The 23,465-nt window shown below is 43.2% G+C and overlaps 1 protein-coding gene and 1 long non-coding RNA gene across 3 annotated transcripts in view; one reads left to right on the top strand and one right to left on the bottom strand.

Annotated features, from left to right (window-relative positions):
- Positions 1 to 5,087, top strand: part of LOC146854268 (uncharacterized) — a 51,828-nt gene extending 46,741 nt beyond the window's left edge. Inside the window, exon 3 of the long non-coding RNA XR_014981187.1 lies at positions 4,431 to 5,087. This is a non-coding gene — a long non-coding RNA (uncharacterized LOC146854268). The remainder of the gene's footprint in view (positions 1 to 4,430) is intronic.
- Positions 1 to 23,465, bottom strand: part of TBXAS1 (thromboxane A synthase 1) — a 405,845-nt gene that overhangs the window by 181,945 nt on the left and 200,435 nt on the right. For both annotated transcript variants that reach the window (XM_085652048.1, XM_085652049.1), the window contains one exon: positions 2,140 to 2,233. In XM_085652048.1, coding sequence (XP_085508174.1) covers positions 2,140 to 2,233 — 94 coding nt within the window. The remainder of the gene's footprint in view (positions 1 to 2,139; positions 2,234 to 23,465) is intronic.

The raw sequence follows: 23,465 nt of genomic DNA, 5'->3' as shown, positions 1-23,465 counted from the left end.
GCAATGTTGCAGGTATTTTCCCACCCATACAGGGGCAGAAGGGTACATTGCAGGAAACTGCATAAATGTAGTGGGGGCAAGACCTAAAGAGCATCAAGGGTCACAGCTGGTTAGCAGGTACGTGGGCATCTGTGATACAGCGTTAGTGAAGCAAGTCTGGTAGTAGGCGTAAGTTCTCTCCAAATTGTTGTTGTGACTACAATAGTGTGCGCTAGGCGAAAAACAGTTTTGTTCGCCACGGTTTATTAATAGAGAAGGTCTGTGCACATGTCTGGTCAACCACAACAAAGTAGGTGCACTCTGCCCCCAGGTCAGGTTACGGGTCGCTTCAGTGAGGCACAAAATGCCCCGTCCACATAGCCAAGTATATAGGCTGGTTGTGGAAGCGGTCCTATAAACAACTGTGCTGCTGTTCCAGGAATTGGGGAAGCAGGCGTTAGAGTGCACGAAAGGCTAGAAGAACTGCAACTACAGGTTGCAGGAGATGGGAGCCACTTCGCTATCTTCCTTCAAGCTGATATTTAAGATTAGAGCTCCCTCCTGGGAGGCCATCATACTCTTGCAGGTCATGCTAGGTTTTGGTACTTTCCCAGAGAAAAGTAAACCGCTCCATGCGCAAGTTCGCAGAGCAAGGGGCTTTGGCTTCATCAGGCATGGGCTATGCCGGGCGAACACCAAAGGTTATTTTGACAAAGTTTGTGTGCACTTGGCACAGGTGGGCCTGGATCTGTTCCGACTGGACATGAATGAGGCCCAGGAAATTACAGCTTGCAGCAAGAAAGGAACTGTTTTGGTGGGGGGGGTCTTTAGGCGACGGTGGCCGCCTCCAGAGCTGTGGCGGAGGTACAGGGCGATCTGGAAGCATATGGGTACAGAACGGTACCTCTGCAAGAGCACAATTGGGGTGCCAGAGCCAAATCCCAGGAACCTCAGCAGAGAGGCCTGGAATAATTACGTTGGCGCCCCGTTAGTCCTTCGGGCGGTGGGCGGCCTGAACAACCGGGGCTTGCCTTGCTAAGCTCTGCCCTGAAAGAGGCGTGAGTAATAAGTGACCAATGTGTCACATGATCCAGTAAGGGGTTCACCCCCAAAAGGGTAGCGCTGATTGGATTCTCCACAGTGCTTGGCTCATCAGGCGAGCAGGGCAGCATAGGTTAGTACAGCTGCCTGCCCTTGGATCTCCCGTAAGATAACCCACCATATTGCATACTTTTGTATGGAATAAACCTGCAGCAATATTTTTCCAAACAAAAGTTGTGTTGTGTATTTATTTATGCATGCATATTCTGTTGTGGTGTGGGTGGGGTGGGTTGCCAATAATGGGACTATTCAAATGTAATATTGTTGGTTAGCTATGCAGTGGAACCGTGAGTCTGCCATTGTTCCATACTTGTGCTCCAGACTTGATCTTAGAAGAGTCTGAGTTAGCTGCTGATGATGGTGTGATGGCCTCTGGGCGCTTCACGGCTTCTGCTGAATAAAACTATGTCTTCAGTGCAGACGTCAGCGCCTCTTCCATTCATTCACAACAGTGTGGCGCCGGTGGGGAAGCCGAGGGCGTGGCAGTTGTCCAGTGTCATGTACTGTACCACAATGTGCTGCTGCGAACAGCTTCAGTTACCGGTGCACTAGATGTGTGAAAGAAAATGCTCTTTTGCCGATTTCACTCGAACATTCTCTGTGCCCTATTTACATAGGCCACAGCCCTTGTTAAGGGATCCAGACCTGGCACCTCTGAGCCTTGCTAATATAGATTTGTGAACTCTGGTGACCCTCCCACCCCCATTCCTTCATCCCACATACATGACCGGGTACAGTGACTATTATAAGTGACACTAGAACATTGAGCTTGTAGTGTGCGTTATGTTAATGGGAGCAACACTTTGGCCAGCGCCTACATATTTAACCAATGTGAAGGGACTATTTAGAGAAAATCTTCAGATAAACTTGCTGCTGTTTAGGCCGCAATAGGGCTGCCCCGATTCGCCTGGCCTTTATCCCTCGGGTGTCTCTAAAGATATCGAAACATTTTTATTAAGTTAGAATGTTCTCCTGTGCTGTTCCTCCTTAAAGCAGCAGGGGGCGCGGCAGTTTTCCAAACCATACCGTGCTGCAGAAAGCATGTCTTGTGAGCGTTACCCGTTCAAAGAATAGCAGGTTTCCCAGGAAAGGCGTGGGCTTGGGGTGGCGGATGCCAAGTCTCTCCAGCTGTGAGAAGGGCGCGATGGAGTACCTGAAAGGAGAAAAAGCGGAATGAAATCGATAGCAAGGCAGCAAATGGAGCTCAGAAGCAAGCAGAGATTTCTAAGTGCATTCTATAGCGCGGTGTGGAAGGGGCTGAACGTCATGCGTGGCACATTAAGTCTGGCTTGCAGCTTTCTTAGACACCAGTGATTTGCACTGTGTCCCTTGAAGACAGGGTTGGATTGGGATTACAAATCGGCTCGGGCACGCTAAAAAGGGTGGCCAACATTTGCATTTTGCCTTTCTGCACAACACTGTTTCTGCGAAATTGTATTTAAAAAAAGGGGTGGGGGCTGGGGGGTTACAAAAAATGCACGGATTAGTTTACACTGGTGAAACACACCTGAAAACATGTGAGGCTACTTTTGCTCAGGCCCCCTGCCCCCGCTCAACATGCATACATTAATGGGCCGGTCCAGCGAGAGAAAGGGAGTCACACCTCGGCCGTTGAAAAGAGAGAGGTAATGGACGCCCATCTGCCTCGAGAAAGGCCAACACTGGGCCACTGGCGACATAGAACAACTCAGAAACCGCCCAAATCGGCCCACCAGGCTGCGCAAAAAAGCAACCCACAGCTGCAACTGGACACCGGCTCCTCGGGCATTGCCCTACTTACCGCTGCTTGAAGATGTGTGTCCTCCTATTGTAACTGCGCACTGCTTTCACTGAATCGAAAGATCGACATGTCAACGTGACGAACACCACGGCTGCTCGGTGTTGGATTCACCTCAGGACCAGAATTTTATTTCAATTCTGATCTGAATGAGGCCCCTGTGCTCGTGTTCCCCCCTCCCCCCCCCCCAACTGTCCAGCATGCCCATGCGTCAAGACGGCACCGATCTGCTGCACTCGCTCAGTTGATGTCTGAGGCAGAAGGTGTACTTAGCATGACCCTTCTCTCCTGGAGGCCCATACGTTTGTCCCCAGGGCTACACAAAGGAACACATATCTGAATCCTTTGGTTACTAAATTAGGCCTTAAATTTTGCTCTTGGCTTCCAGAGTGAAAAGTGTCTGGAAAATAAACAATGCCATTTATAAAGATTGAAAACATTGTTCAGTGTAGTTTTGAGTTGCCTTAAGATATGTTTGCCTTTCCTATAGCATTTTGAAATGTTTGTTTCTTTAGCTTTTTTAACAATACCTTACAGACAACCATTGGCAAAGTCAACAGGTCAGCACTCACAATATAAAAGCACGATCTATTGGCTTTGCAAATGCTTGGTTTTAAATAGCACTTCATAGAGCACTTCTAGATGCGGTAGATGATTGTTACCCAAAGTAATTGTACTCAATTTACAGACCTCAGAAGGATGGAAAAGTGTCAGATTTACCCGGGTTTAACTTATAGGCTAGACCAGACAGGAAATGGAACTCTAGGAACACACAATCAGGGGCGGGGGTGGCCAGTGACATTAATAGTAGTAAAATCAATGAAAGTTCCCCTATGGTTAGCCAAAGTATGTGAACAATATTTTTTATCTTTTCAAACTCTGCTCTAACAGAAAATGAAAACAAGGAAGAAAAGTTAAGAAAGCTGTTCTAGCTAATTTAGTATTTTTTTACAAACAGGTTAATTTTAGGATTGCCTAGAGTAGCGATAACATCTTCCTGTATGCCATTCAAAAACACATTGATCCCTTTCACAGAAGATTCCTTACTCAAAACCTTCATGTTCAAGTGATCCCTGTTTGGAGGATCCAATGATCCCCTTTAGAAATGTTTCAGGGTGTGCCCTTCCAAAATAATCACCCAGTCCAGCACATCTCATTGAGCATTTCAAGTTGTTTCAGCATTTAATTGTCAGAAAACTCCTGCTAGAGCAGAGTTTTCAGTTTGAAAATCAACTGGGTTTTGAAGCTCTGGCATGTCTATTTGTTATATTAATTTATTAATTATTAATTATTTGTCTTGTGTAAGTGTTTATACTTACTAATCAACTCGTTTGTTTTAACAAGAGAGAATTACACGTGGGAATGCATAAGTGTGCTGTTTAACAATAATGTGCATGTTTTAATGTTTAAACGTTGCTGAGTGCTGTTTATTTTTAAGCACGAAACGCTTTTCGAATTAATGCTTTTCTATGTTGCAAGAGCTAGATAATTGCATACACATAAGGGTATTAGTGGGGTTAACACTGTTCAATCATTATGCTGTGGTAACGTTGTTTTTGTCTCTTTAATTAAGATGGTCTATTGTGGCCTATTGTGGCCTAAACAAAGATGGCCGATACGTAAAGCCTGGCTTCGAGTAGAATCTGTGACGAGAGAGAGCCTTGCTGAATATGGTCCTGAAGTCAGCTGACCACAGTCCTTGCTTTGCCTGGTTGAAATTTTCCGTGAGGACAGCAGCAGTTTTGGGCGATCTCCAAATGAATGAAGCGTCCTTGGCAGCTTTGGGAAACAAAGGAGCTTTAAAGAAAGACTCTGAACTGTGATCTCATTGCAGAGGAGACGTGGAAGTTACAAGATACAAATGTATTTTTTGGTTCCTGTTCCGTTATGTTTATTTTGTGATTTTTCCTGAGCGGAGATTTTCAAATGTAGCGATGCTACATCCTTTCCTTCTCGCTTTGCTCAGAGGTTTGACGGAAGAAGTTAATACAAATTATATTTTCTTTTGTTCGATTTGTTATAAGAATTGTTAGCCTAGAGAGGGCTTTGCCACTTGCCATTTGCCTTTTGCCGCGTTCCGAATCTGCGTTGGTGAGGATCGTTGCTGAGAGGACTTCGTCTTGAGAGACTTTACCGAGAGACTTGTCCTGACCTGTTCTGACATTTAGCTAGAATAGGTAACTATGAGAAAAATGATTTATTCTGATTGATTTTCTTTGACTAATTTTAGATAAAGCAATATAATTTTGAATATGGTGTTGGTTATTATTTCTTGTCAATTATTGAGTATCCTATTTTGATTATTATTGTATAAATTGTTTAGATTATGTTTAAGGGCAGTCTCAATATCCAGATCTTATCGACCCCGATATAGATGCAGGGTGTTTAGGAGTTTTTCTTTCCACAGGTTATTGCTGGTAGAGTATTTGAGCGTATGTTAGTGAAATGGGCCCTAGTGTATGAAGAATGTATGTGCGTGTAACTGTGAGATTACTCTATCCGTGGAAGTAGGGATATTATATACACCCTGATCTCTATCACTCCCACATCACAATTTTAACAGGTCAATATCTGTGCTCATGTCTGGTGTGAGCCTCAATCCCTGGACTGGGTCACAGTTTGGCTCTGCTCATTAATGTGATAGGACGCAGTGAAACTGCTGGAAATGAAAAGTGGAGGGAGGGATTCCCTTGCATGACTAGTTTCTTACATGTAGAACCTGCATTAACCAGCTCTTCCCGCATACTACGGACGAGGAGGCTCTGCACACCTCTCTGCATATGTTTGTTTAATTTAAACTCAATAATAATGCTATTGATAAGCAAATACCATCTTCAAGAACACAAGGCACAGAGAGCATTTGGCCATCTTGGAGTGTGTCAACTTCCCACTCAATACAAAGTAGGGACTGACCAAAACAATATAGGAAAATCAACTTTTTCCAAACAACGTAAAGGTTATTTAACTTTTAAAGGTTCCTGGTTATTGTTAAAGCTGTGTGTTATTGAGATATGTCGAGACAAAACAGACTGGCTCATGGTTAATAGCTGCAAACAAAACAAAGTGAAACTCTGGCTGGTTGTTTTGATCATTTGAAAGCTGTTTTTGGTGGCTCTTCTGGCATTGCTGATGCTACTCTGAAGATGCTGATGAAGCGGTTGGTACGGTTTTTGTTCAGTTGCACACTCGCTGAATGAAATGGCACACTAAGGGTCTTTCTGGATTGATTTCTGGTGCAAATGATTGTGTTGCTGTGCAGGAAAGAAAGACGGAATCGAATGAATCCAAATCCTTCCATAAAGTGGTCAGTGGAAGGGGAGGCGTGAATTTAGGACACATAATATAATTATAATTTAGTCATCGGATACATCAGTGAGCCGAAACACTAATTATACACTCTAGAATATATATATATATATATATATATATATATATATATATATATATATATATATATATATATATATATATATATATAATATGGGTTCTAAAGGAAACCATGAAATGTAGAACATATTTTACAGTTCCCTGTCAGCTACAGTTTTCATCATCATAATGACAGCCCCCACACCATACTGCTGAGCTTTACCATTGTTAATGTTAATAGGAAAGTACACCATGGAGTGCCAAATTATGTGGCAAGGTACACTATATAATATGACAAATAACACAAATTATGCAGGGCATTCTCGGGTAGTATAATTAGTATCCATTTGAGCTAGAAATAACAGTATATTTGATATCTACAAATTGATGCAAATCGATAATTGTGCAGTAAATGCTGCAGTCACAGAACCACATAAATCTACTGGCCCTCACTACTTCCTATTGTTTTATCAAGATTATATTCGTGAAAGCTAAAAAAAAGTCTTAAACATTCTAAATCCAATCAGTGCCCGTTGACAGCTGCACTTTGAAAAAAACACTTTTCAAGCAAACTACCTAAGTCAAAATAAATATATAATATAGAAAATACATAATGGACAAAATGTGTAATATGGTCTTAGCTTTCCATTTTGGGGTTCGGGTGACGTTTACAAACTACTTGTTCATCAGAGCTATTGTTTACGATGCCGTAAGAAGCCCTCAATGGGACTATTGGACCATAACACTTGGGTACCCGTTATGTAGAATCTCTAAATATATATATTTTTCATAAAATATAACCCTCCCTTTTCACTGGTAGGCATTCTATACAATTGTCAGAAGACTTAGGAGGCTGATCGAGTAAATACCCCTTGTCCAGAATATGCCATATGATAGCTAATTTACATATTTAAATAGGAATTGCCCCGGCTTCCATTCCAGAGGTCCAACAGAACAGTTTCAAGTCATAAAAATTTAGGCGGTGTTGGGTCGAATTGGTGTATATGTGCACAGCCCTGTTTGAAGGAGATGCTGTTTGACTAGATGTGGTTGTACAATATTGGTGTCATAAAGAGAGAGTTGAGGACTTTACCAACTGCTTGTATAACTCTTGTGTTCCAATATGCCTGCTGCCCAGCAACAAAAGGTATTCTTAGCTTAGAACTGCTTTCTAAGTGACACATGAGACGTTTTATCCAATGTGTTATTTGTGTTCCTGAAATCACTCCAGCCCTTCCCCAAAATGGAAGGTTGAAGACTGATCTCATAGCCACGCCCCTCTAAATGATGGAAGAGGGCTAACGCAACGATTTTGCCATTTCGTGCGAAGAGCGAGCCATCAAGCGATAATATTGCATTTGTTGCTTGCAGATGCAAAATCAGCCAGGTAGCAACCAGACTTGTATTGCGCCCTTCATGGAGAAGGACCCATAAGTAGCCTCCATTTCGCCAGTGGTTACAATAACGTTCGTGCAAGAGGAGCGTATGCAACATTTTGTATTTTTCAGCGTCACTGACGATCACTGGGGTTACCATTTTCTTAGCTTCAACTTTTTCAGATGCCAAGTTGGCAAGGCAAGCCCACACATCTGGGAGCTTGTTTTCACCAACCCAAAGAATCCAAAATGTGCTTTACAACCCACTTTGCTATACACCACTATATTCTACGTATATACGTGGTATCTATATAGTGCAGTCTAGTTGAGAGACATTAGAGCGCTGTATAGGGTGGAAGGCAAATACACAATCAGAGAGTGAATCTAGACAAGAGTTCTCGGTTCCACGTGGGATGGACTATTGTGATTTTCACAATTCCGCTTCATATACCAGAATTTCCTGTGCTTTATTTATTGCCATTTTCTGTGGTGACACTGGAACTCCCATAATCATTTGCTCTGAATGTTGCCTTTTGGTTTCACTTTTTCATGAATAACGTCTTCTGAGTAAACACTTATTGGCTGTTTATCCAGCAGCGGCTGCTACATTTTAGCAGCAGTGGGGTGAGGTGGGGTTAGGGGCGGTGGTTGAATAGGTTGAAACAAATCACATACCTACTGGCCGGCCGGCTGGCCGGCCGCCTGCCGCATCTACGTCCTCTTCCTGGCTTCTTGGGGAGGGAGACAGGAAGCACCAGGGCTCCCAGGCTCCCTGCAGCCAATCACAACTCTGGAATGCAGCGTTGTGATTGGTCTGAGCGCCATGACACGGCGCTCAGCCAGGGGCTGGAAGGGTGGGCATGTTATCCACGCAGGCTGTAATGCAGCCTGAACGGAGAACACAATATGCGTGCATGACTGTTTTTGGCGACCAAAGAGGACCGACCAAGCACTCATGCTCACATAGGGAGTGCAAATCACTCCTCCCCCTGCTCTGAGAGCAGCCCCACCCCACAAGGAGCCGCAACGGGGGAAACTAAAATGGGAATAACCTCGATTATTATCGTTTTATTTTTCCTTTTTTTACACTGCAAAAAGACGCTTTTAAAGGCGACCCGAGAGGGCTGGCCAAGCACTCATGCTCACATAGGGAGTGCACACTACTCCTCCCCTGCTCTGAGAGCAGCCACGCCCCACAAAGAGCGGCAACGGGGAAAAATAAAGTGAGAATAACCTTGGCTATTATCATTTTATTTTTCCTTTTTTTACACTACAAAAAGCAGTGGGGCAACACTCCTCTGCTTCAGCAGAGGAGCCACCACTGTATTTATGAGGTAAAATCCCTCTAAATAATTCATAAACTAGTGCATGTGAGTGTGTGGGTGACCACTAGGGTGGAATGGGTTTGCCGTTTCCGGCATGGAGGTCCCTGGCGATGATGGTTTTACCCTGGGCCAGTCTGATGCAGCTCTTTTAAGACTTTCTCTGGTGGCACTGGGTATACTGCTTCTGCTTATGATGAGAAAATACCTGAAGCAGTCTAGCTGGTAAATGTTGCAGCTTTGTCTCTGCCAATCAAACAGATGTAAGTAATTTATGCACAGGGTTCTTTTTAACAGCATACATACAGGAATAAATTGGCCAATCAGACCAGGGATTTTGGAATGTAAATATGTGCAACGCTCTATCTCAAGGGTGCTAATTATTGATGGTGATTAGAACGAGGAGATTATGATTGACTAGTGCATTCCCACTTGCTGCAGAGCAAGGGAAACATCCCTTGCAGGCCGCTCTACCACAAGAGTGGAATCTACCCTTGTTTGCTGAAAGGGAGAAGACAGCCAGATAGAAACGCTTTATTTATTTTATTTAGAAAGCTTTATATAGCGCGAACGTGACCCAGGAGGGTATCAGAGCACCTTGCAATTGGAATAGGTATTACAAGAATATGCATAAAACAACAAGGTAGGAGTGCATCACAATTAAGGTAGGGCGGATACAGACCATGGAGAAGAATATTCGATACATAAATGAGCATAGCAGGCGAATGCTCGGATTCAAAGGTGTCCAGCAATCTAGTAGTCAATCAGGGGGCATTCAATAAACAGTGGGGCCAGGTCCATTTATGGCAAAAACATAGTCATTAGGATTTCTTTTACTTCCTTTTTGAAGGAAGGAGTGGAAGAAATTTGTCAGACTTCGGTGGAAGACAGTTCCAAATCTTCGGGGCAGCGCCTGAGAAGGCTCTGTGACTCGTTCTCATTTTGTGGCAGAACTGTGGCTTCAAGAACAATGAGCTTGCGTTTCTTGACTGTCTGCAACCTCTAGATAGTTCCAATTTTTGAACCAGATACGTGGGAGTCTTGAGATGTAGGGCTTGTGGATCATGCAGGCTATCCTTAGCTGTATTCCAGCTTCATGTGGCAGCCAGATTATGGATTTGAGGGCTGGCGAGATGTGCTTGTTTCTTTTTGTACCCATGATCAGTCTAGCTGCAGCATTAATGGAGGCTCTTAGTGGGGCCAAGTTATATTTGGGAAGTCCACAGAGCGTGGAGTTACCATAGTCAAGCCTAGGCTGTACCAGAGCTTGAACCACCATCTTGAAGTCCTACTGTGGAAGGAATGGTTTTAGGTTCCTTAGTATGTTCATCTAGTGTTTGGCCCCCTTGCTTAAATTGCTAATATGATTCTGTGCTCATCAAGAGTGATTCTGAGAGAATTGGCAGAATCGATAATGTGGAGAGTGCAGTTGAAGGACGTAAGATATTTCGGCCAGTGGTCAATCTTGGGGGGGGTGTGATTAGGCAGAGAAATGAGAAGGAATTGCGTTTTGGAGGTGTTGAGCATGAGGTGGTTGTCAGTTAGCCAGTTTTGAGTATTCATAAGGGTAGAGTTGAGTGAGATGAAGTCCTTAGGGGAGGTGATGTTCAGATAAAGTGGAGTGTCATTCGCATACATATGGAAGAAAGCTTTGTTGAAACTTTGTTGTTTCTCAAGACTCCTGCAATGTCAAGAGATCTGGGTTTAATCCATCGTTCTTTTGCTCAATATGCCACCACAGTTTGGACCCAGCCATATGCAAATCAGCCTTGACCCTGTTTCTCATGGGAACAGTCCAGCCCGAACTGCCAGGCCAGGTCCTCCCTGGACCAGAAACAAACATCCAGGGACCGGTTTCGGGGTATCACCCCTCCATCAGCCAGGCTAGCTTGCATCCAGTGGCACAGCAAGTAAGGGACCCACGTCTTCGCATACACTTGGCCTCTTAGGACAAACATAGAAAACACAACAGGATAATGGACGGAGTGCTGAAACTTTTCAACCACTCACACCCCAGTCAAGAGATCTGGGTTTAATCCATTGTTCTTTTTCTCACTATGCTACCCCAATTTAGACCCAGCCATAGGCAAATCAGTCTGGACTCTGGTCCTCATGGGAACAGTCCACCCTGAACTACCAGGCCACATTCTAACCCAAAAGCTCTCTAAGAATGACTGAGGACAGTGGATCGATCACCGGCTTTGACGGCAGATGATATGCTGGTTGCGATAGCTTGTGGCTTCCATTGGCATATTGGTTGGTCTTGGTTATCGTGGGGGAGCTTCAAGTCGTGGTAGCGTTCGCTTGAAGCTACAGCATGAGTTTGGCTCGCTGGGGACAACTGCCATTAGAATGTATTTTGCTACAATACAAGGACTGGTTGTACGTCAGTGTAAAGTGTACCACAATAAGTGTGGTTGGTGAGAACCATAAAATGTGAGACAAGTCTGTCATGTTTAGTGTGTCTGCCCCTCAGTGTTGTATATAGCAGGGGTGAAGCTTAAAGGGACATCTCATCATTTTTATTTGATTTGTTTTGGTTATTTGTCGATTGTATTACAATGTGTTTGTAGCATGAGCTGAATTTTATCTTGGCCTTTACTGGTTGCCCTGTATGGGATGCGGCAAGCAGCTGTTGTCCTGGTTGCTAGCTTTTTGTGCGCGTCCTTGAAGAGGGGTGAGCTGTTGAGCTGGGTGAGAGTTATGTTTGTGCTAGGGTAGCAAACCTGTATTAGAATACTTTTTTATGAATATTTTTTGCTCAATGATTGTGTGCACCTGCTACAGCAATTGTCCTTTATTTAGGAGGTTTAAATCATACTACATGTTGTCTTGCAGCTACTCCGAGGCACTAATCAGTACAAAGCTCCTATATTGACTGCGTGTTAAATTATTTCCCTTTTCCAAATATCCCATGGTATGTTTCCCATAGAAACTTTGGGTGAAAATTTTCTGTGTGTAATGATCCCGAGGATCTGTACTTAAAAACATATATATAGGAAAACCTCCTTAGATGAATTCAATGCATATAGTGATCATCAAGACATACCAGACCGAAATATGTCTTCACTTCTTTTTGATATTATAAACTGTGATTACTTTGAGAATACCTGTGGGATTATTATTATTATTATTAATATTTATAAAGCGCGCAGCTACTTCTCTACTTTCTATATGTGCATGGCTAAATTAAGAATGACTTCATGTTTAGGTTTTGACTAGGAGTTTGTGATTAGTAAACTACTACTTCAACCATCCAACAAGGGGTTGCTCTATCCCTATGAGAAAGTGTTCGCTTGTTCTATATATACTTCCCCGTTTCTCAATGATTATAGGTGGCAACTCACAATGTCATTAAGTGTTAACTTCAGCACGGTAAAGCTACCGCCACCCATATTGACCATCCGATGATGAGGTCTAAGTGTGAATCTTGTCAGAACAGACAACGAAGGAAGCATTATCGCTCAGGATGGTAGAGGTTGTAATGTCACTGGGAGCTACCCAATGTGTTGATGAATATGAGCCTGTTTATATGGATTCTATTCTGGAGCATGAGTTTGAGGTGATAGCCTGTGCAGCTGAGCAATTGAAGGAAGGGGCTACCTCAAGTGGGAGCCAGGGGTTTGCTGGTCGGGATGTTGAAGACCCATCTTCTGCTGTCGGAATTCCACCAAGGGAACAGTGTGGAGAATGAATCCATCTCAATCCGAATCAAGACCTCTTTCAGAACAAGGACTTCATTTTGGAGACTGCCTCAAAATTAAACTCTTATATGTTTCTGACTTTCCTGTGCCTTCCCTTCCTTCATGTTCCTTGCAGTTTATAACAAGCATTTGCAATGCATTAGGTCTCGCATTTATGCGAGTTTAAGCTATTGGCGTTGTAAATGACAATGCCTTTTATTTAAAACAAAAATAAAAAGCATTGTTATTTGCAATGTCAATAGCTCAAACTTACATAAATGCAAGAGCTATTGCATTGTAAATGTTGTTTATCATTGTAATGCCCTTTCCTTCATGAGCGGTCACATTGGTACTTCCAGTAAGACGTAATGGTGCTTCTCAGCTCAGCTGCTGCGCTTTTAAATTGAACAATGTCAGAACTGATGAAGGTGAGTGCTTTCGGGTAATGCAACAGCACCAGCACCAGCACTTAGGAGGCATTTATATCAGACTGCATCAGTACCCCTGAGTAAGGGTTTTAATTGGATAGTACTGGCGCTTCAGAGCAGGGTGCCTGTATTTTTAATAGGACAACACCAGCACTTGAGCCTATGCGCATATTTTAATTGTATTCACCAGCACTTGAGTCTGTGTATACCTTTAACATGGCACTGCAAGCACTTCAGTCATTGTGTAGATTTTAATATGACGCTGCAAGCTCATTAGTCTGTAATGTATGCGCTTTTATTAGAACACTGCCGGTACTTCAGTCTATAGTGTGTATACCTTTGATAGGCCAGTGCCTACACTTCCTTATAATAGGACAGCACCTTTATTTTGAGCAGAGGTGTGGAACGTACGGTACCAGCATTTTCCAGCACGGGTGTTTACCTGATAGTCTTTACTTTCAATAAGAAAGTAAGTGCCTGCACTTCTGAGCGTGATGGTGAATCGGAAAATGCCAGCATTTTTTTGCCGGGAGGAAAACCAATAACGGGACAGCAGCTGCAGTCCTAACCATGTATTATTTTAAGAAAACGCACCAGCAGTTTTTGGCAGCCACTTCTTCACTTTCTACGACTCTATCAGAAAACTACTCAAGAGTTGGCTCTTCCCCACATAAACAGCATACGCAAACAGAAATATAGAGAATATCCCTCTGTATAAAAGCATTTATTTGTACAATAGATATGTACGTATATATGTGTATTGCTTTGTATAAACGTGTAGAATAAATGTTGTAAAAATATATAGATATTTATTAGCTCTGCTTAACAAATGTACTGATAGTTACATTGTTCTATGTTTTCAACATGTATATAAGTGACAACACAAATAAGGAAATCTTTAATTATAACTAGTTATCTACAATTGCTTCACTTCTGAATTACAAAAATAAATAAAATTAATTTAAAGTACAACAACACTTGAAAGCCGGAGTTTATTTAATGCATCTTTAATCTACATATACTACCTCCCTTTATGCATCCATATATACCTTCCATGTACTTATGGATGTATATATGTATTACTTTTGTTCTAATTCAGCATAACCAATATTTCAACTATCTCAACTCTCTGACTCATCTTAAACCTCTTTCCACTACTCTTTCCAATGCACTACCTTATTTCTCACCCTATACCTCTATCTATATATCCTATACCCCCACTCTCTCACTCATCCCAAACCCCATACCACGATCCCCAATTTTAAACACATGGCCCCATAAAGATAAACCTTTTGCGACGCAAGGAAGGCAGGCGAGCCCGTCCAAATGAGACGGCTCAGAAAGCCGAGCAAAAACATCACAAACACCTCTTTTCCAATGGCTGGCCACGTTTAGCATAAACGGTGACGCCGGCCAATGGGAAATAGGGGCGGGGCTTAACGCCCCTTACAGAAAATAACCAACATCATTAAATCTCGCCAGCGAGACTGCGCATGCACGCAGCCTACGCTAGCGAGACCTAAAAGGGAGATGCATTATGTTAGTTCCTTCTTTACCTTTTCCCTTTTCTTCCATGGTATGTTCCCCATAGAACCTTCAGGTGACAACATTCCATGTGGAAGGGTATTGGCAGTTGTAACTGTCGGACAAGGCTCTGTGACATGTTATACGGACGCTCTTTACTTAAGTGTTAATTCTTCAGCTTCACTTTACCTGGCGTCCTTTACTTTGTCTACAACAGGTTGGTATACGTGCAAAAGATGTGAGGAAGAAAACCTGTTATTTTTGAAACGTGACTGTCGGTAGGAGTTCAGTCAAATCGGTCCCTCAATAATTACATTTTGAGGTTTGTTTTTGAAGTGCAGATGACTTGGGTATGCCCTTACAGCTGGATTCAGAGAGTACCATAGTTTGGGTCTTTGTACCCCCAAGTGAGGAGTAACAATCCTTAGCCATTGAGCAATCGTTGCTTGATCACATGTGTGGTGGAAACACACACAAGGCTGAACACCTTGTCACGGGCGCCGTGGAGTTCCAGCTGTTGATACAGTTACTATCAAGCGCCTTTATGGTTGGTTGTGTGTTATTGTTCCGTTCTGACGAGATGATGTCACAGTGGTGCACAAGTGCCAATATATCGTCTTGTCAGGCTGGGCATTTGCTTCAGTAGTGTCTTCTGAAGGGTGTGTTTGTGTGTGTGCCGTGCATCTATATTCACGATGTCTTATTTGGTATTTGTGCGCTTCACCTGTTATTCTAACACGCCATCCTCTTGATGTCGGATGATCTCAGACACAAAGTGTGAGTTTCAGTGACAGATCGGATCCTAGGGGCCAACATTCATGTTCACATTAAACACCATGGATTTACTTCTATTGCATTGACGGGAATGCAGTGTTTTCACGATTAAAAACATTTAGTCGCAGAGTTTCTTATATATACTGTCGACATTACAATGTTTAATGACATAAATTCCAATCCGGATCATCGTTTATACAATGGTGTAATGAGGACACTTCTCCTTTAGTCGTATAAACAAAGATTATCAAGGGAGTGTAATCGTGAAACAGAGCAATTGTGGTCGAACAGGAAAAATGTGCACAAAGTAAGGACTGCTGCCAAAGTCATTGCAACTAAGCTTTTGTCACGTAACTTCCGGCTCTTTTGCTCACTGTATCTTTTTGTTGCATAGATTTTTATTGCCATCTGTCATAATCTTGAACACAGATTTACAACATTTGACTCACCCTGAAAGAAACAAAATCCTGCTCACTGTATCTTATCACCAGCCCCTAAAATACTAGTGCATTAATTGGAGATTGTGTTCAAATTTGAATGGCGTGGACCAGTCATCGACAAACACGAGCATCTTTCAGAAAAAGTAAAATAAAGACGTGAGAGTCTTCTACTTTCATGGTGTACACTCACAATGACAGCAGGAAGACTCTCTCTGTCCACATCTTTGATGTTGTCAAAGAAGTTTGCCCTCATCCTTACCATTCCTGGAGAGACACCACACACTAAGTTGGACAGAATTGCCATTTCATTTCTCTGCTCCTGAAACACACCAGAGAGTCCTAACTATGGTTCAAGAACAACCACTCACCATATTGTTGGTGCTTTCAACCCCTGCCAGCAGGATCTCTTCTGCAAACACACTGACAACTTGAGTTAAATGAGGGATTTCTTAACCTGCTTGTAGCTCAGAGGACTGAAACTTCACCCCTACGTCATGCTAAAGAGACATGGGGCGGCTCCCAATCGGGATCGGAGGAGCACCGCCCAGCCGGCTGAGAGTGCAGCAGGAAAACACAAATAAATAAAATGGCATGCTGTGTACTGCACGAGGGTAGGGGACAGAGCTGAATCCTGCAAATGCAGGATGACAGCACTGGTCTACAGTGCGCATGTCCAACTGGCCAACCGTTTTGCGGTGGGCATACCAACTTGCGCACTGTAGACCGAGCAATCCAAAGGCTGTGAAACAGCCTGGGGATTACAGGCACTAGACTCAAAATAAGGGCTCGGTGAACCAGCTCCTACCAATCCTGGAGCTACTTTCGCCGCATGAGAGCAACTCCAAGATTGGTTAGAGTTGCGATCCGCAAGCAGGAGGGAAGTACTTCCTTTTCCTGCTCGTGGAAAGCTAAGAGAAATGCTGCACCGGTCATGCTCCTGAATTTATGGTGAGACGAGCACCTTTGCTCCTGACCATTTTTTATTTACGGTAGCCGCCACTGAAAGAGACGCCTACCAGAAGCCCACCAGAGCACTCGTCACAGAGTTTCTGAAGGTCTTTGCTTCTCAAAATCTTATCTCAATGTGATTTACTAGTATTGCGACTCCCTCTAATCCTCTCTCATCATCATACAGCCACTGACTAACTGAGCCCTCTCTGACCAAGTGGTATTGTGTGCCTTGCAAATGTCACTTTGCCCCTTGTTACGAGAAAGTTGGTATAGCTAGTTGGGCCAGAAGGCAGAATAGGGTAGACATATTTGATCCTCGTGGTAGTAATGTGCAATGTGTATAAAGTAACTACATAAAATTGGACTTAAACATTTCATCCTATCTGCAGTCATCCTTTTAAGTGGACGACGTTGAAGGTAACACCAACTGTTAAATGTACAATCATTAAAAGACCATACAGGGATACATTCACAATCTTAACATATTTTTTTAAATCAAAATTACAATCAGTCCGTCTCTCTGCCACAGGTTTTTTTATACCTCGAGTCAGTGCACAACAAAAGAGTCTTACTTCACCTAATAGCAGCTCTTCAGATATTGTCAGAAATGTTCGATGTTGGTTGCGTTAAAAATCCTGATTTTGTTCGGGCTCAAACACAACCATTGCAGGTAAATGGCGGCAGGTTCTTCTTCAGGTATTTGGAAGTTTGAAGGTGACTCCTCCTGTGCCGTATTCAGAGCTGACATTCCTGCAGGCCGTGGCGTCTTTTAAGCAATATTAGATGTGTTTGCTACAGTATAACATGACTTCAAATGGCAAAAGGGAAGTTATAGGGCGTAGGCTCATGTTAAAGGCGAAACTACCCATCCTCCCTTGGCCTCCAATTATGGCCTACAGTGAAATGAAAACAACATAAAGATACTTTCACACTACACCATTCACAGTTTACAGGGCTCTGCAGAAAGAGCAAAGAGAAGTATAAGCAGAGGCCTGATACAGCGGTTGACGAAACAGTAGAAAAACAAGCATTTGCAAAAGCAATACTTCTGGGATGTAGCATTACAGAGAAAAACATAGGAGGGAGCCAGTTGGAGTGTCTAGAAAGAATTATAGGCTAGATATACAAACATTAGGAATACTGATTTCCTAACTGCGTTTATATCCGAATCGCAATTAGGAAATCAGTGTTCCTTATGTGAGGATTTTTGTATTCCCAAATAGTGATTCCTAGTGGGTCGCTAATCTACCTACCTCATAAATATTATTGAGGTAGGTCGTAATTTGCGACCTATATGCAATCACCACCATCACAGAGATGATGACCAGCTAGGTTCAGCAGACCACCATGTCTGTGATTGCTTTTGAATAAAGTTTTTATTTTTTTTAAATGCAGCCCGTTTTAATAAAAGGGAAAATGGCATGTGTTTAAAAAAAGAAAATTAAACTTTTAAGTTAAATTTTTTTAAGAGACCACTGCCCGCTCTTAAAAAATACTTTTTTAACATTGGGACCCTTTCCCATTTACGAATGGGTTACCACCGCTTTTAAACTAGTAGTAAAGTACCACTGTTTTGCGACTGGAATTCGGTCGCAAAACAGTGATGCATACTGTTAGACCTGGTACCATTGGTGTGAGTCTCCATTCCATTTTTTCTGATTGCCTCCTCTGTTTTTTATATGTTTTGCTAGTTTAGATGCTTTGAGCACTGTGCCACTGCCATTCAGTGACACAGTGCAAGTGCTCCCTATGTTAAATTGATGTATTGATTAGTGAATCCATGATTGGGTTATTTGATTTACTTGTCAGACCCTAGTACAGTGCACCATGTGTGCCCAGGGTGTGTAAATCAAATGCTGCTGGTGGGCTTGCAGCACTGGTTGTGCCACCCACAGAAGCAGCTTGTAAAGTGTGTCTCAGGTCTGCCATTGCAGAGCCTATGTGCAGTCTGGTACTGCCATGCTGACTGACCAAGTGCACCCACTTGCCAGTCCCGAAACCTTCCCTTTTCTTCATATCAGACACCCCTATGGTAGGCCCAAGGGCAGGGTGCATTGTAAGTATAAGGTAAGACAAGCCCTGGTGTGTGTGGCATGTCCTATTAGTGAATTACAGCTATTTTCGTTTTTCACTATTGCAAGGCTACCTGTACCCCATAGGCCAGAATGGGCAGTTTGATTATTACATATTATAATCCTAACTGACTCAGGGAACATGGTAGAAATTCGAGTTTAGTATGCCTGAACTCAGAATGATAAAATACATCTTTAAGTGAAGTTGGTTTTAACATTCTGTGTTTGAAAATACCACTTTTAGAAAGTAGGTATTTTCTTGCTTAACTGTCCAAGCCTGCCTCTGCTAGGTTGTGTATTGTGTGTCTGGTTCTGTGAGACACAGGGGCTGGGAATTCCAGGGGAGAGGGTGAGTCAGCACAGGGCTGAATAGGAAGATCTGCATGTAGATGGGTGGGAGGAGTTGCACCTGGGACCTGAACAGGGCTGTGCCTTCCCTCCACAATGCTGGCTCCACATCCTGTGGTGTGTTTGATGTCTCTGCCCTGCACTCTGAAAGGAAAGGAGTCTTGTCAACAAAGTGCTCCAGGACTGACCAGAACTGGTTTGGACTAGGCAAAGGCCTCTATGCCTTCAGAGAACAAAGAGAAAAGTAGTATAAATATGGGGACCCAGACCCCAAGACTTTAGATCACTTCTGGAACAACAAGAAGAAACCTCTGCCAAGGAGAAGAACCAAAGGAAGCTGTAGGAGTGGCCTGCCCCCCCTGCCAGTGTGCTGTGTCGCTTGGTTGGCCTACAGTGGTGCCTTCAGTGCCAAGGAGAGGAGAAGGAACTTGTGCGTGTACTTCATCATCTTGCAGAATATTTCTCCAAGGGATTGAACTTGTGCTTGCCTCCTGCTGAAGTCTCAGGGACAACAGACTTCACCACCAGCTCCCTTCTGAATTTCATAGCTGGGAATTCTATCTGCAGAATCCTGCGTGTCGCTGGAAGTGCGACGCAACAAGAAGAAGCGTGTCGCCGCCGCAGCTGTAGTCATCGCGCCGGAGAAGTGTGCCGCCGCCGCATCTCCCAGATGCGTGTCTTCGTCACAGCTGTCTGCTGTTCCATCACCGGAGAAGCGCATCGCAACCGTGAGGGTTGCTGTCGCATCATCGGAGAAGCATGCCGCAGGGCCTGTCGCGGCTCCAAAGTACAGAGTCGCCACAAGGCTGCCAGGGCGTGCCCGCATCATCTCAAAATCGTCGCATCAAGGGCGCCATCTTATCGCACCGGACTGTCGCATCACACCGAGGCGCCATCTTGCCGCATCACAACCGGGCTGCAGCACGAGAACCTACGCATCACCTCCTCTCTGGTAAGGATCAAGACGCATCGCCTACTCTGCGCAAGCATTGAGGGGCGACGCATCGTCTCCCCTGAAGCAAGGAACCAACGCATCTCCAACGCTGCGAGCCTTTTGTTTATTTTGCATTACACATCCAGGTACTTTTGTGAGAACTGTGTCGTATTTATCACCAAGTTCAACTAAGCTAATTCTACCATCTTTAAGTCAATTTTGAGTACAGTAGTGTGGATTTTTGTCGTTTGTGATCTTGGGTTAAGTCTATATAAAGAATACTTATTTTTATAAAACCTGTGTGGTGTCTATCTGTAGTGTTTTCACTGTATTACTGTATGTGTTCACACATGCTTAACACACTGCCTCTGAGATAAGCCTGTCTGCTCATGCCAAGCTACCAAGGCGGTGAGCAGGGGTTATCCTGTAGTGTAATCCCCTTTCCCTGACTTAGAAGCAAGGGTCCCTATTTGGTCAAAGGTACCTACCTCTGCCAACTAGAGACCCCCAGTTCTAACACATATCATACCAGTTCAGTATTTGGAAGGGACGCCCTAAACGCGCTTCTTCCAAGTACCAAATGGCAAATGCAATTCAGTGAATCACATTTTACCTTTTGTACATTTGAAAATGCATTTTTACAGTCGCATACGGCCTGCTTCAGCAAATCTGGCTATTTTGTGTCTGCAAGTTTTTACATCTGGCCCTATGATTGGAAAGTAGACCTTCATGCAAAGCAATACTAGCACTCAAGTTGAAGCAAAGGATACATTAGCATTAGGTAAGAGTCAATTACTACACAGGCTGAGCCAAGAAGTGATTGACAAAGTCTCATACCAATGGCTGAAATAAGATAGTCAACGAAAGTAGGGGTGGACATAAAGCCCACTCCTATGCTGTAATCAATATATCTGTTGGAGAGCTAAACCGTCAACACCCAGATGTAGATAAGAGTAGAAATGCCCTACTCACGTAGAGCTTCTACTAAGCAAAATGCGTGTCAATTCCCATTTTCAAGCATTAAAAAAGTGACGTGTGCTCTACGTTTGTACGACAGGAGAATAGAGTTCTTGCAACGTAAAGGCACACAGTGTGGAAAAACAGAGGAAGAACGCACACTGCATAGACTTGGTGTGTTAATGACTGCCAATTCAATTTACAGTGTGTCAACCGGCCACCATTTGCAGTCACTAATGGTCATGACCGACCTGAGCACGCCAATCACAGATGACCAACTTTCAAGTCGTCTCCAATATCATGCCACACTTCTAGTTTCATTTCAAATATACTTAAAATTTTTCTTACACGTGAGTAATGCGGTCTGTGACATCAAATGTACAGAAATAAGATTTAAGTCATGCACTATAAAAAGCTCGCCCTATTGTCTTACTGTCTAGGAGCGCAACCAGTCCCAAAGCTTTCCTCCTCATGGCGTGCTGATAATTGCAAATGTCACCTATCAAGTATTTTCACAAATAGCATTGATTTGTTGTGATAGCATTGCATTCTTGAGTACATTGATTTGATCCTTAAATTAGCTCACTAATTAGCAGGGCAACAGATTTTTAATATACTTTTTCACAGCCTTTCATTATTTAGGTCACATAAAGAATATGGAAGCCTCATTTCTGCACGACTGTGCTACTGAGCAGTGAATGCACTGTATACCTTGGTCTAAATTCAAGATTGTTGACTGGAACCCATTCTGAGACGCGAATCCCACATTCGAGAAGGATCCATGAAGTTGGAGAGAAGGTACGCAGAGGTCTTTGTTAGGTCACATAAAGAATGCGGAAGCTTCATTTCTGCACAACTGCGCTACTGAGCAGTAAATGCACTATATCCCATGGTCTAAATTCAAGATTGTTGACTGGAACCCATTCTGAGACGTGCATCCCACATTCGAGAAGGATCCATGAAGTTGAAGAGAAGGTACGCAGAGGTCTTTGTCCCTACACCTCCTGCTAGAGAAGGCATTTCTGCGGCACTTACGAGCAAGCACCAGTAATCGACAAGTCCTTCACGTAGATTATAATTTCAATCTTTCCAATGTATAAATGACATAGATAGCCTGCAAACTTTGAAAGGTGACAGCAGAAGAAGCACACAAGATGCTTTAGGAAAAGAAATCAGAGACCACACGTTGACCCTGAGCAGCATGATTTCCAGAACATGCAATTCATATCTAAATCGAATAGCTCACACAAGATTTGCTGCAAAGAAAAGGTTACTCACTGCAGTAATTATGCACTCGGATTACATAGAATCCTTCCCAATAACCAAGTGTCAAAATCAACCAGTTGTGTAAAATCATCGCTATGTATGAATAGCGGAGACTACAGGGCATGGTAAGTAACCTCATGACCAAGATTTTGAATGTTAGAAGAGTTATTGGGTAAGGGGTAAGTGATGACCTAGACAGAAGGCATGTGCCAGGCAACGTATTGGTCAGTGGTGGGTGTGGTCCTGATGAAGGAGCAAGGAGATGACGGATCAGGTGCAGCGTTCAGGAAAGCAGGTCAATTAAGTCACTCTTAAATATGGCACGGCCAGATGCTGATCTGACATTCATGAGCCTAGTAAGAAGTGAAGTGCCAAAGGAGTTCTTTTCTTTTGGTTGAACAGGGGTTTGGTTAGTGTAGGAGAGGCTGTAGATTTTAGTTAGTGGGGAACGTGGTGATGGTCACATGGCTGGCGCGCAGGCACGGTATTATGGGAGATGTTGAAAGATTAAGTAATACTGGAGGCACATAGTGGTGTAGCCAAGTTTAACAGCGTGTGGACCGTTTTGGGAGAGTGCGAGTCAGCAGTTCTAGAATTGTTGGTTCGGGTAGTTGTTTGTAGGGAATGGTCCCAAGAACCCTTGTGCTTGGCAGTAGCCTAAAATCAGTCTATGAATAATGCCATGTTATTAATTATAAGAAACAGAAAGGTGTTTGCATATGCTCTGTTCTCATGCAGCAGCATTGTGTTGAAGTACTGAGTATGGAGCTGGTTAAGGATTAGTTTTACTTTCTAGTAATACTAAATGGTGTGCATTGTAATATGCTAAAATGCAGGAATTAATCTAGATAACCTAAAAAGGCATGTTTGTGTTACCTGGGAAATAGCTTGTGACCTTAGCTCAACATATTTTATGCTTTGTCAAAGTTGGGAAGCTCCATGGAATTCAATGTGAATCCTGGGTGTAAGAGTTAGTTATGGGGTGAGCCATCTGCCATTAGGGAAAAAAGAACACCCATAATTTAAAGACACAGTTTTTATTTACCTGGCTGTCTTAATTTTTGGTTACATGCCACTACATCTCTAGGCCCAAAAGAATATGTCTTGTCTATGATGAAATGACATTTTTTTGCTATTCTGTTTATGCTTTGTTCTCGTGTTAAGTTA

This window comes from Triturus cristatus, chromosome 4_1, assembly GCF_964204655.1.
Source record: "Triturus cristatus chromosome 4_1, aTriCri1.1, whole genome shotgun sequence".
Lineage (NCBI taxonomy): Eukaryota > Metazoa > Chordata > Amphibia > Caudata > Salamandridae > Triturus > Triturus cristatus.
Note: the sequence above shows the minus strand (reverse complement) of the source record. Positions and strands in the feature narration are given on the sequence as shown.